General features: G+C 40.6%; 1 protein-coding gene across 2 annotated transcripts; it reads left to right on the top strand.

Moving 5' to 3' along the window:
* Positions 1 to 7,779: 7,779 nt before the first annotated feature.
* LOC133888732 (uncharacterized) lies at positions 7,780 to 13,053 on the top strand. Of its 2 annotated transcripts, none has more exons than XM_062329075.1 (10): positions 7,780 to 7,966; positions 9,010 to 9,169; positions 9,313 to 9,485; positions 10,167 to 10,525; positions 10,597 to 10,675; positions 10,784 to 11,127; positions 11,204 to 11,623; positions 11,774 to 11,935; positions 12,011 to 12,099; positions 12,641 to 13,053. In XM_062329075.1, the coding sequence occupies exons 2-10, from the start codon at positions 9,057 to 9,059 to the stop codon at positions 12,792 to 12,794; spliced, it is 1,893 nt and encodes a 630-aa protein (XP_062185059.1). In that variant the 5' UTR covers positions 7,780 to 7,966; positions 9,010 to 9,056; the 3' UTR covers positions 12,795 to 13,053. The 2 variants fall into 2 exon arrangements, with proteins under 2 accessions (XP_062185059.1, XP_062185060.1); XM_062329076.1 differs by having other exon boundaries at positions 7,780 to 7,971.
* Positions 13,054 to 13,895: the final 842 nt, after the last annotated feature.

Below are 13,895 nucleotides of genomic sequence, written 5' to 3'. Positions count from 1 at the left end.
TCGCTGTGGATCCGGTTCTTTGACTTCACAAAGGTGAATGCAGAGGTGTACAATAATGTGTAAGCGATGCTTCAGTGTTGTACAGTTGGACATGTTCATACAGTAGCGATTTTACTATGGTGATTTCACTATAGTGGTAAAATCATTGAGCCGCTCGCATGAGATTGAAGTCACGGTGATTTTAATACCGCTGAAGTTAGAGAATTCTGATTTGTTATCGTTGCAATTTAGAGGTTTTACTCCACGCAAATAGCCGAAAAAGAAGCCATAGAGGAGGAGCACCGGTGTGTGGAGTGGAGTTGTACCAACCGGCCATTCTCCAGCCATCTCTTCATCAAACCTTGATTCTCTCCTCCATGCTTTCGTCTATTCTTTTAGGCAGCGAAGCACCACACCACACCACACCAACCAGAGCAAATATGCATTAGGAACGCATCCATCATAGAGGAAAACCATGCCAATTTGCCGTTTGAGTGATAGATGAGTGGCGAGATGTGTGAAATGATTGAGGAGATGATCATTTTGCGTGTTGGATATGGATATTTCTAGTGGATGGCCACTTTGGACCTAGGTAGCTAGGTTGCTGAGGTAGTGATCGCAATGGGTTTTAAGGGAGAGAGAAAAGGAGTAGCACTTGAATGATTGCTCACATGGATACTTAGCATCTGAAATAAGTTGGTTGTATCGGGTAGTGCGCGAAGGGTATTAGATAAAGTTTTCCCCTATAAATTCTTTTTGAATCTAGTTTTTCGGTATGATTATGAGTCGAGGCCTGGAGGGCATGAAGTAACGCTGCATGAAAATCTTTTTCCATGAGCAGTGATGCGCTTACCTGCTGAAATATTTGCAACGAGATTCATGCACTAACGTGCCACGTTAACAAAAACTCCAAAGTTTGGTCGATGTCTTAGATTACTAATTTCATTGTGATCACACAGGGAATAGAATTGAATTCTGTCAGGTCAAACCAGAGCTCTACATTTCCCCTCATCTGCGCTGCTCATCGCACCAGGCCACCAATCTTGTTTACAATATCCTTCCCTCTTGATTCTCGGATCTGACATTCCCATCTTCAGAGACAGCGTACATCCGCTCGAAGTCCTCATCGCCATTTTCGCGGCATTCTTGGGACCTGCATAGCTCAGATGAACCTGACCAGAATTAGCTCTCAACCTGACCCGTCAGATCATGAGCCGAAATCTGAAGATGACTGCAACACCTACCGGCCCCTGGAACGTCAGAGATCAACGCGATTGGTAGCCCATGCGCTGGTCCTGCCTGCAATTAGCTCAGAATGCACACCTGCGCACTGTGCGCTTACGGAGCTGGTGCGCTCTCTTGCCTGAAATGTGTTTCGGTCCGCGGCCTCGGCTTTCTCCGGGAGTTGTTGGGGGGCTCCGGTCGGCCTCTTCCCGGTTGATGGAGTCCGCTGAGGTGACAGGCGTAAACGGTTCAGTTCATGGCTGCCTAACATTTGCTGACCCCGGACGTGACGGAGTCCTGGCGCCTGAAACTGATCCGATCGGAGTCCCAGAATTCTGATTTATCTTGTCCTGCAGTTTGCATCATCAGTGTCCAATTTTGCGAGTGTTTCGCTCTTTCGTGGTCCACGCCAAACTCAGGCCTTGTTTTAACAGATTTACTGGTTCCAATCGATTAAAATCAAAAGTTTGTTTTACTTAAAGTGTTATCCGTCCTATCGTTCAATCGTGCGTATGTCTTTTGTTCTGTACTCAGTTAGAAATTTTTATCTGGTATGAAAAAAATTATATATATCTCTAAAAAAAAATATTGTTCACTTGTGAATCAATTTTTTTGTCAGCCATTAGGGCTCTGTTTGGGGGAGCTGGAGCTTATGGGTTTTTTCTGAAAAGCTGCTTTTCTGAAAAGCTGCTTATGGCTTCTAAGATAAGTGGTTTGGTTTATGTGCTTAATTTTTAGCTTCTCAGCATACCAGTTTTTCAGAAAAACCACCATCAGTTAGCTTTTCAGCTTTTAGTTCGGTCCTGTTTGGGGGAGCTAGAGCTTATGGACTTTTTCTGAAAAGCTGCTTTTCTGAAAAGTTGCTTATAACTTCTGAGATAAGTGGTTTGGTTTATGGACTTAATTTTTAGCTTCTCAGCATACCAGCTTTTCAGCTTTTAGTTCATTTCACCATAAACCAGCTTTTGCTTCTCAGAAAAGCTCCTCAGCAACCAGCCTGTTTGAGGAGCTTCTCAGCTTCTCAGCTTTTCTGAGAAGCAGAAGCTATCGGAAGCTCCCCAAACAGGGTGTAGATCTTCATCCAATAATTGCTATTGTCAAGTGAAACGTACTCTTATTTTCACTCGATTCAAAATTAGCAACTCCTTTATTTTAAACATGGGGATTTTTCAGATTCCTGTCTGAATCGAAGTATTGAACTGTCTATTGTGAAATTTACACAAAATTTGTGTGTTCAAAACAGACCTTCCTTGAAAAACAAACTAGAACACTAAAACTTCCACAGAATCAGCACGACTACTCCAGAATCACAAACGAGATCCTCCGTACCAAACGTAGCGAAAGATCTTCACAGCATCGATACCTGAAATCACCAAGAGGGCCATTTGCCCGTTCTTACTGCAGCTGAAGTACAGCTTTTCCTTTCGAAAATACCAGCCAAAGTATAGTCTACTTTTTACCTATTAAACATGGTTCTAAATATGACCGCTTTTCTTCAGGTAATTCAGATACAGTTCTGATTTCTGAACACTGTAATTGCAAAAGTAGCTGTAGACTACCGGTAGTTAATCATGTCATTTTCCTCTGGTTAATCAAAAGAACCTTCTAAACCCAGCGTAAGAAAGCACTGGTTTGGTGTACTTAACCCCATAAACAACCAGGGCGGCTCAACTTTCGCATCGCAAACGTTTTCCGCAGTCGTCGGCTGCAGATTCAGAGACGGCCCCCACCCCCCACTGCAACAAAAACAAAAACAAACCGACGTGCAAGCGTGCTCAAGATGAGCTCTGCATTCCTTTGCATCATACAATTCTTTCGAGGTGGAAGAAGGAGAAGACCTTGGTGTGAAATGATGCCATGGCTTGATTGCTCAATCACGTAGATGCATATGAGTGACCATGTGCCTGCATGGTTGTCCTGTGCTAGCAGCTCAGGCATCAATGATCGGTCTTCTCATGATCCATGGAACCGGCCTGTCTGATAATCTTACTTCTTATTGGCTGTTTTGACTTCAGTTTTGCTGCCAGAACGGGTACTTACTAGCAGGACTCAATTATTCATTCCTCTAGGAGCAGTTGGGATCATTATCTGAAATCCATGCAAGAAGAAAAAGGAGATAAAATAAGTGAGCAAATGAGGAAACAAAAAGAGTAGGGAATCAGTTGAATTATAGCTCAGTCAAGCGCTGAAATGACCCGCAAACATTTTGCTTGGGAAAATCAAAGACGAAGCGAGAGCGTGGATCCTAGGAGGAGCAAGGAAATTGAGTGATCTTTGGACACGGGTTAGTGCTTCTGTGTGGGGAATTTTGCTTATGCATGTACCTTTTTTTATCAACCCCTTCCTCATATTAGGGTTGGCTGCTGCTGTTCCTTTTTTCAGAACTGTTTCCTTTGCTTTGCTCCTGCTTTATTAATATATGAGGCACACCTCTGCCTCCTTTCCAAAAAAAAAATATAGCTCAGTCAAAACCTGAAACTTTGGTCTAAACTCTCGAGGCCTAATCTTAGAAGGGCTTTACGCATTCTACTATTCTAGAACTATGCATTTTATAACTAATCGTCCTTTGTTCATCCAAGTTTATTTTTCCCCAACTACGCATTCTATAGAATACTTAGCTCTAGAACACTAAAGATTGCTCAAAGGAGAAAAAAATCAACCATTTGACGAGCATGCCTGCCTGAATGCTTGATGCATGCATCGTTGTCTCATCCTACAGCTAATCCCATTTCCATCAGGGCCTGTCATTCTCACTCGCAGTCAGTGTTAGCTTTATTGACCTGATCTTTCAACACCTGTCCATAAAGCAGCATCGAATCAACCTACCTAACATTTTTATTCCTCCTAATCATCCACTCTTCGGGATAGCTTCTCAATTTAACATTTGACATGGAAGGAATGCCAGCTCAAGTTTTTATTTTTTAATATATTGCCGTTTGTTGTAGTATTTTAATTTGTTTGGGGCATTTTCGGATTATACATTTAGGAAGGAATTGACAGGTTTGGCCGTATCATGGGTAATAATAGATTAGTAGGGTTTGATGCTTCGAGGTGTTGACTTGTGCTGAAAATTGGGAAGAAAGGCGGCTAAGCGAGCTCACTAACTACCTTCTTCGTCGCTAGCTTCAGCCATAATGTAAGCAACTTTTTAACTCTCTCTCTTTCTCTCTCTCAAGAAAAAAAGAAAAAGCGGGAGTGTTAACTTTTTTTTTACTTTTGCGAGGGAACAATTCTTGGTGTCAATTTCAGTGAGAGTGCCATGACTCTCGACGTTAAATAACAGGTCAAAGGGGCTTATAGTCATGGATAGGGATGGTAATGGGCATAGAATACCTATATGTTTGTAGATAAAAACTCTAATGGACACAGATTTAGGTTGCATAATTTTCTTATGGACCTAGATACGAGTTTGTATCTAAACCTAACATGCACACATATAGGCATATAAAAGTTTAGCCGCACCCCACTCCAAGCACATGACATGTATGCATAAATACTTGTATAGTTCAGCGGCTGTGCTAAATATTCTTATATTGTTTTATTTCTATCTTATTTCTTGCCTTTGATTTCTAGTTACTCTAGTTTTTTTAAACACAATATGTAAACAGTACATTTTTAAAAGGATGCTTCTATATTCTCTAAACATGAGTATTGCCATAGACGTAATATCCGAAGGGGTGACCGTTGAAGATGCACGAGCTTGCAGTGACCCTTCTTTCACCGGAATATGAGGGGTCCTTTATGTCATTGGCAGGCATATAGGCGTGCCCGTGGATGACGGTCGTGGATTTCATTTCTTACCTGTGACGGGTAATAGGTGCAGGTACAAATTTAGAAATTAGCTCACGGGTATAGATCTGTGTAGTCCCTGTCCATGGGTTTTGTGTCTATTAGCATCACTAGTCATGGATACAAGTTGATACGCAACATATATATGAGTAGAAGACTTTTTTTCTTTCACAAAGGATACAAGTTGATATACACCATACACGTGAGTAGAAGACTTTTTTTTCACAAATAGGTCCACACCTCCCAACCACAAAAAGACTAAGGGATACCTCTAAAGGGAGCGCTGGGGATTGAACCCTAGAAGGAACCTCTAGAAACCACCTTGTTTGGCAGCCACCTTATATGAGTAGAAGACTATATAAATAAATTCAATCGTGATACGTGTGAGTAGTTGTGTGACTTAATGAAGAGGGTCTATAATGAATGCGCGTCAAATGTTGATTTCCGCGCAACTGCTCACTCGAAAATTGGAGGTGCAATATTTTGCATCGAGCTCGAGTGTTGGACACCAAATGGGGAAAAGACAAGAAAAGAAAAGAAAAGCGAAAGACTAGGTGGGCCTTGCACATCCCTGGTGCTACGACGCGATGTGCTACCCAATGGGCCAAAAGTTAGTAAAGAGCTCAGTCTCTTTAATTCGGCTCAAGCCCAACTACCCCTTCCAATTTTAGATTCCTTCTGCCATGTGGCCCATGCGATTTAAAATATATTCTATCGTTTTTCTAATAGATGATAGGTTTTTAAAAAATATTATATTATAATATTTTTAAATTTAAAATATTATTAAAATAGTTATAAATTTTTCTGAATTTATTTCTTTTTATCCTGTAGCTCTTCAAAAAATTTCAACTCAAACAATTACTTGAAACAAAAGAAAAAACAATTACTTGAAACAAAAGAAAAAAAAATCCACATCATGCTGTTGTACGTGGCCAAACTATTCCCACGTGTCAGGATCGCGCGGGTCTCTTTCGTTTCCCACGGTTCGTTGATTAATTAAATCAGGTAAAGCACAATTACGCGGTGCACCCTCCCTTTGCCGGAAATTAATTAATTTCTTGAACATACACGGATACACCGTATGAATAATGGACATGTTCCAATAATCCTATCCCACTTAACTAAGCAACTGTTTCATGCCATTGTTACAAGACTTGGCTGACTAGTTACCAACAAAAGGTCGCCAACGTGCAAAGGCTCGGGCGGTAAGCATGTTGAGGAGCGAACCGCAAGTCAGAGGATGATCTTCAGCTCTCGCATCATTCGTGGACATGCATGGATCATAGGGGCTCAACTCCACAGTGGAGTTCGAATCCGGTGGGGTTCATCCCCACCTTGCATCTAGTCCCGGGTCTTTAATGAAGATCGTGCAAATGGGGTAGCACTATTAAAACAAAACCAACAAGAGGCCAAACCAAACCTATCAAACGTAGGCTTTCTCTAAACAACGCTTGTTTGGTTGCCCCGAACTGCTTTGTGGGACATGGATGCATGAGCAAATGCAGGGTATCCCCTTCTCAGCCTGCTCGGGAGAAACGCAAGAATCGAGCTATGCTGCTGAGCCAGGCCCACCAAATGACATCGTTATAACGGAAACAGTCTATATTAAGTACCATTAGTGTACTTTAAAGTAGACCAAAACTTAACAAGGTTAGCGAAAGACTATTACAACAAACTTTGGCAAAATATGTTTATGATAATATTATAAGCCATAAGTTCCTTTCAAAAATATATTTATTAACATGCACTGATGATTATTCATGCACCGGAAACTACACAAAATCAAATAGTAAGGTATAAAATATCGTATAGTAAGTGATATGAATACTAGTATCTGTAAACAATCGTATACTTCCTTGCATAAATGATCGCATACTCCACATTGGATTCTCCATTTATGCATATGATGGCATAGTCCACATTGGATTTATCATAGTACACGCATACATCAACTACTACATAAATAATCACATACTCCACATTGCATGCATATATCGACCCTCTATGAATGGTCCGCATATGCTACATTAGATTCGTCATGGTGCATACATATATCAACCACTATGTAAATGATCACATACTCCACATTATATGCACAATCACTACGTAAATGATCACATACTCCACATTCGATTCTCCATGATGCACGCATATATCAATCACCGTGTAAATAATCGCGTACTCCAGATTGGATTATCCGCACTGTGTGCACATATCAATTCACCGGTAAGGCGTAGGATAACCTATAGGGTCACAACAACCACCAACTCAAATAAATAATACAGATATGCCACTCGAAAACCAACTATTTCCTTTGGCCACTTACTAAATAGAAAGCCGACTCTAAATTTTTGACCACATCTCTTACCAAGCTCTTTCCGGCATAAATACCTTCCTATGAAGCGACCTGACAGCATCATTCGATCAACAAAAAAAGAGGAGCAATAATGATGAATCACAAATGATAGACCACATCTAAGAATTGCATGATTATTTGCAGCGTTAATCTAAGATAAGCTTTGTTCTTATCACACACATGAGAAAAACAAATAAAAATTTACCATATTCCATTTCACTAGTTCATCTGTAAGCTATATCGAAGCGAACATAACATGCACTTCTTCTCACTTCTCCATAGAAGAATCTCAATAAGCTTAATATTCAAATAAAAGTCTTAACAAAAACTTAGCAAATGTTCCCCAAATCTGAATAACCCAAAGCTGAGGTACCTACATGCAAAACGTTCCCCAAATAGTCCGCGAGGAACCGTCCGTTTGGCCGCATCAAACCGCTATAAAATTTCTCGCCACGAGGCGCTCCCTCTTCTTTGCTCTCCCATTTCTCCGGCTCCTCCCCTCCCCTCCCCCGTTCGCCCAACTCGAAAGCTCCAGCGCCCGCCGGAATCACCCCGTCCCCGCAGCTTCCCGGCGGCCCCCGCCTCGCCGCCAGCGGTGCCGTACCCGCCGGTTTGTCGGTGAGGCACGGAAATCTTGACCTCGTTTTTTGTGTCACGTTGTTCGATGCAGGTTCGATGGTATTAGATGATTTATAGGTGGTGTTGAATCTCTTGACTGCGTTCTTGGGCTTGTTCGTGCGGGGATGGTGCTGAGGTGATCGGTGGGAGGCGCGGGTTTACGGTTGGTTAGGGTTTCAAGGCGCCTTTTGGGGTTTGTTGTTATGTGGTGGGGAATGGGAGACTTATGGGGGATCGTGAATCGGGTTTTGTGGGGGTTGAGGGGCTTGATCGAGCGAGAATGGGTGATTTGAAGGTCCCGAGTCGGATGATGATGTTTACAGGGGGTTTATTGGTTCTTGGATTCCTGCAGATCGGAGTGGCGTGATGAGCATTTCATGCTCGATGTTCGTACCGTGTATTAAAAGAGTGGAGATGGCTAGTCCCTTTTTTTTTCTTTGTAATTTGTACTTGTGGATGGAAGGATGCACATGATCAGTCATGGTGCATAGTTGTATTTGGGGTTTCTTGGTTTTTTAACTTGCAAGAGCTGGCCCAGGTTAGAATAGCGCATTGCATTCTGCTTGACATGGTTGTTGTGATGGATGAAAAACTGAGGGGCATATTATTGTTGATGCAATCTAATGAACTTCCCGTTATTTGGTTTCAAAAGTATTACACTGGTGATATTTAGTTTATATTTGTGCATTGATATCAGATTGGAGGTAGTTAAGTATTGTATTTTCCGATGGAGATTAGCATGTGCAGAATGTGTTTTGAATCTTTATATAACCGATTAACACAAAGACAATGTGAAACCTTGTCTTTGTTGTTACAGCTAGGTATGAAGTGTAACTGGTTTCTTTTACCATTTGTTGTTTGGTCTTAAAATATTACAAGTAATCTATACCCATGCATTACTGGACTAATCTTATTGACACATTTGGATTTATCAGCTAATCATGTCCCTTTGCATTGTATTTATGCTTTATGTACATCATGTTACCATCTGGCTCAGAGGTTTCAATGAAGGAGATTGCAGTAACAATTGTGAACTTTTGCAGGTGTCAAACAAATTGTGCCTTTTGTACTGGTTGTACTACAGGATTCAATGCCTCTCTTCAAGAGAACACCTTTCTTCTTACTGGGGCCACCAAAGAACCTGGATCCTAATGAGAAGGTGTTCCAAGTTAGGTTCACGAAGGAGATATTCCGAGATTATCAGTATCCTTTTGCATGCCAGTGTCAGCTAATTGATTTCTACCTTATATGAAGCAAAATTAATCAAATCTCTGATACCTTTAGTTTTCACACTCGCCTTTGATTATATTTCAGCAATATGATTATGTCCTTGACTATTTGATTAGAGAATACCTGAATAGGTTGAACCTTTACCGCCAGAGGGTCTGGACATGCAAGTTGTCCGGAAAGTCTAATTTAACCTATGAGGAAGCTTTGGTCTGGGAGCAACGTGCTGCAGAGAAGGCTCAACAGTTGCCAAAAGAGCTAATGGCACCTGTTCTCCGGATGATTCAATACAGTAGGCCAAACTTCTTGCAGACTTTCTCCTTCATTGAAACCTCTGAGCCAGACAACTGGCAACCCTCACAATATGATCTGTTTTTTCTTGATGATGCACACCAGTGGTCTCTGTCCAAATTGAACTAGTACTTTACTTTTTCATGTGTTTTTTCATTTGCCTTGTGCTAAATAAAGTTATGTGGAGCTGAAGTTGCTCGAAAGATCTATTATTCGTAGTTTTGACGCTGTTACATTTTTAGAGTTTATGTTTCCATGGAGTTCTTTATATTGTAGGTTTTCCATTTATGTTCATTGACAAGTCTTACTTATCCTTGGCATTACTTTTCTTTTGATTGTTCACTGATTCTTTCTTGATAATTTTGATGATATTTCGTCCTCCAATGATGATGCCATATGGAGGATCTTATTTCAGTTTATTGTAACAAAATTCTAAAGGGCTGGTAATTTGTCAAGCAATCCCTAGCATACTAGTTACATGTATTGGCCCCTTGGCAATTTTGAAGCCTTTTTTTTTTGGCTTCATGCTGTCACAAGTCATTGATTTACGCATTCACAATGTTTTCATATACTTCCATCTTCTACTATGTGAAGAAACAGATTGTTTGTTTCATTTAGAATATTGAAGTTCTTAAATGTGCTTTTAATATACTGGAATTTTCTGCTGCTACATTTGTTTCAGGCACTCTTAACTTGACTGACCTTGTCAACAAAGTGTACAGTAGTCTACTCTTGGATCTTTTTGAAGGATTAGAACTGCATGCTAAACAAGATGGTTCAGAGACTGCTTGCAAGATTCTGAAGGTTATAGGCTCTGGCAACACCAAATTGTACGAGGTGGGTTGGATTGGTCAAGACAATGCAGTAATAAGCACTTCAGTACTCAAAGCTGATGATCTAATTCGCAAGAAGGCACCTGCTAGTCGTAATACACTGAAAAATTTTATTAGAGATTCAACATCACAGAATTGTCCATGGATACTACATGCAAATCTTGCAAAGAAATACAGGATATCCACTGAGCCCCCAGGAGATATGATGGTAACCGTATTTTTCTCGTTTCCTTTGTTTTCTTCCGTACTTTACGACTCTAAATCAAGCATGGCTCACAGAATGGTGAAGGTTTGTACAAAGGGAGGAAAAGGCTTGAGAATGGAACCACAGAAGATGCTCAAAAAAAGTTGAAGAAAGGTGATTTAGCAGATGTCCATGTCATTTCTTTCAGTTCCTATGTTCTTATGGTTTCGTACTACTGTTTTTCTGCAAGGCATCTTATCTTCCACGTCATATGGTTTCCAGATGCGAAGCAAGTAGAACCGCCAATTAAATACCCAATTGATGATCTTTTAGTGAAGCCTGCAGCAGATGATCCCGTTTTGTCAAAGAGACCTCCACTATCTACAGAATTTAGAGTGCCTGTAGATTCTGTGGGAGATCTCCTTATGGTCTGGGACTTCTGTTTGTCGTTTGGGAGGCTTTTATGCTTGTCACCATTTTCCCTCTCAGATCTGGAGAATGCAATTTGCAACAAGGAAAGCAACCTTATTCTTCTTGTGGAAACACATGCTGCACTTTTCCACTTGCTCATTAAAGATGAAAGTGAATATTTTACATTTCTCCAAAATAAGAAAAGGAAATTAAAGGTGATTTCTTCTTAATTTAGGGGGGTGTGTGAAGTGGTATTGTTTCTTTTTCTTAGTAGCTCATATGTTTCTGTAGGTAACTTTAGTCACCTGGGCTGACTATCTATCTGATTTCTTGGAAATGATGAGTAAAGAAGAATTCTCCTGTAAGGTGTCGACAGTACGAAGGGGTCACTATGGTCTTGTTGACCCTGGTCTAAAGCTTAAAATTCTAAGGGAACTGGTAGATGAAGCCATTACAACTTCTGCTTTAAGAGAGAAATTAGATGAACGGATTGACCAGCAACAGGCACTTGCAGCAGCAAAAAGAGAGGATATTAGAAACAATAGGAAAGAGCAGAAGCTGAACATGGAAGGGGCAGCTGAAAATGGAATAAATCACACCGATGCTGCACAAAATGGCAATGGAAGTGTTAAGGGTCAGCACAAGGGAAAAGAACGAGAGGACTCAAACATTTTTTCTTCCAGCAAAATGGGAGATGGGAAAATGTATCTGGTGAGAATGGAGAACATAAACCCTTCTTACGTGAACTTTCATGCGCTCTTTTTCATTCTGACATTTGTACATGCATTTCTCTGCTGAAGCTGGCCATGACAAAAGTCAAATGTCTTGTTTGTGTGCTTACTTTTCCTTATATCTTTATAGAGAAGACACCACGAAACAGAAATGGAGCAACAATCATTGCAACCCAGTCCTCTTGGAAAAGACAGGTTCTATAACAGGTATTGGTTTTTTAGGCATGAAGGAAGACTTTTTGTCGAAAGTGCAGATTCCAAAGTGTGGGGTTACTACAGCACTAAGGAACAGGTGATTGCTTCACTACTGTGGAATTCCCGTTTGGCTTTCTGGTTGAACAACTGTGTGTTCAAATTGTTATAACAGCTTGATGCACTCCATGGATCATTGAACATCAAGGGCACAAGGGAGAGAGCACTCAAGCGGCAACTTGACAAGTCCTATGATAAGATAAGGTACACAATTTCTTCTATGGATATGCATCATTTGAAGGACGCCATGCATCAATGGGTTGTTAGGGCTCATATTGACTATTATGATATCTTTTCTCTCAATTGTTGCATATGGCATACTATTCGATTGTTTATAAGGTGTATAGTGTTCACCTTTCCAAGACCTTTGCTATACGGGACATCACGCAATAGATCATTCGTTGCTTTAACTCTATTTACATGCGAGCTACCAGTTTTCTGATTCATTCTGGATCTGAAAGAAAGTGTCATATAGCTCTTAAGTAAAGCATCGATTTTCTGTCTTCAGTTGGAAAAGTGTATTGTGCATGTGGAATTCTGGACATTCTTTTTTACATATAGAACATGAAGTATACCTTTGTGTAGCTCTACATTTGTTCATGTTGTGCCTTGAAACTGTTGGCCAATCTTTTGCTACTTGGTCACACTCTTAGGTGTTAAACTGTTATACATAACAGCTGGTATGGTGAAAGGTTTGCTTTTATCCTTGCAACTTATTTCTTTTGGTTACCTTCTGGTGATACAGTAATGCCCTGGAAAAGAGATTGAAGGACGCCGAACATAGAATGTTACTTGAAGAGGCTCTATTACGGCGTTCCACTCGTGTACATGCCCAACCAAAGGAGGATAACCCTTCTCTGTCATTCCTCAAGTATGTCAACAAATGGAAACGAAAATGAGATGTACTCCGTAGTTGATAGGATCGGCATTTTTTCATGGCCACTCTTCAAACCCTCTTAGTGGTCCAATTTGGTATCTTGATGCCCCAAAAGCAGAATTCTGTCATGGAGTGCTTTTGAAAGATAAACCAAAGGGACTCAAGTGAGCTAATTTTTGTGAACACTTAAGCAGCTCGATTCGAGCTGCATGCTAATTGATGCCATCCTTGTAAGAGCTACAGTTACATTATCTTTCTAGTTTGTGTCCTAGTTACGTCTTTATGAGGTGTTCGTTGTGTAAATCGTGGTTGCTTGTCTCTGGACACAGACGAACATGACGCTGCGACTATATTATTACATCAGGATCGTTCGCACCATCTTACTCCCTGGGCCTTGTAAAGCAACTATGCGTTTCATAAGGAGCATACTAGTTTCAACACAAAGGAACAGACACTGAAAAAAACTGGATAACACAAAGGAGATGAGACCACAAAAGGCTTTGTAAAACTGAATACTGATGGGTACTTTCATGAAGAATCTGAGCGTGAAGGCGTTAGTGCAGTAATCCGAGATGAAAGGGATGGTTTCTTAGCTACTGCTTGCTGGCCGGCTGTCTATACAATAGGACCTTTTGCAGTGGAATCAGAGGCAACGTAATGATCTTTTGCTTGCTAATCATATTGGTTGTGACTCAAGCAGTTCAAGAGCCCCTGGAACAATCTACATTGAAGAAGCTAGGCTCTAGGCTCTATCTTTCTCCAAGACGATCTTCAAATATTGTTCAAGTGAGGTAAATGATGTAGCGCATAACTTGACAAGAAAATGCTGTAGTATTGAAGAAGCATTAGTTTAGTTAGAGGAGCTTTCAGATTTCATCCTATGTAATCTTGTGAACGATGTAACTCTTGTAAATAAATAAATTTATGGATCGCCTTGGTTTTTTTTTTTAAAAAAAAACTATGCGTTCCATAAGTTTACCATACATTAATACATATTCTTCTTTCTCGAATTTCTTTTTCGATGAAGGAGATAGCAAATATGGAGCATGGCCTAATAAGTGGGAAGGAGCTAAGATCCTCGCTGGATACTCTTTGAAGAATACGGTAATGCACATTCCAACCA

The sequence above is a fragment of the Phragmites australis genome, chromosome 13 (assembly GCF_958298935.1).
Source record: "Phragmites australis chromosome 13, lpPhrAust1.1, whole genome shotgun sequence".
NCBI lineage: Eukaryota > Viridiplantae > Streptophyta > Magnoliopsida > Poales > Poaceae > Phragmites > Phragmites australis.
Note: the sequence above shows the minus strand (reverse complement) of the source record. Positions and strands in the feature narration are given on the sequence as shown.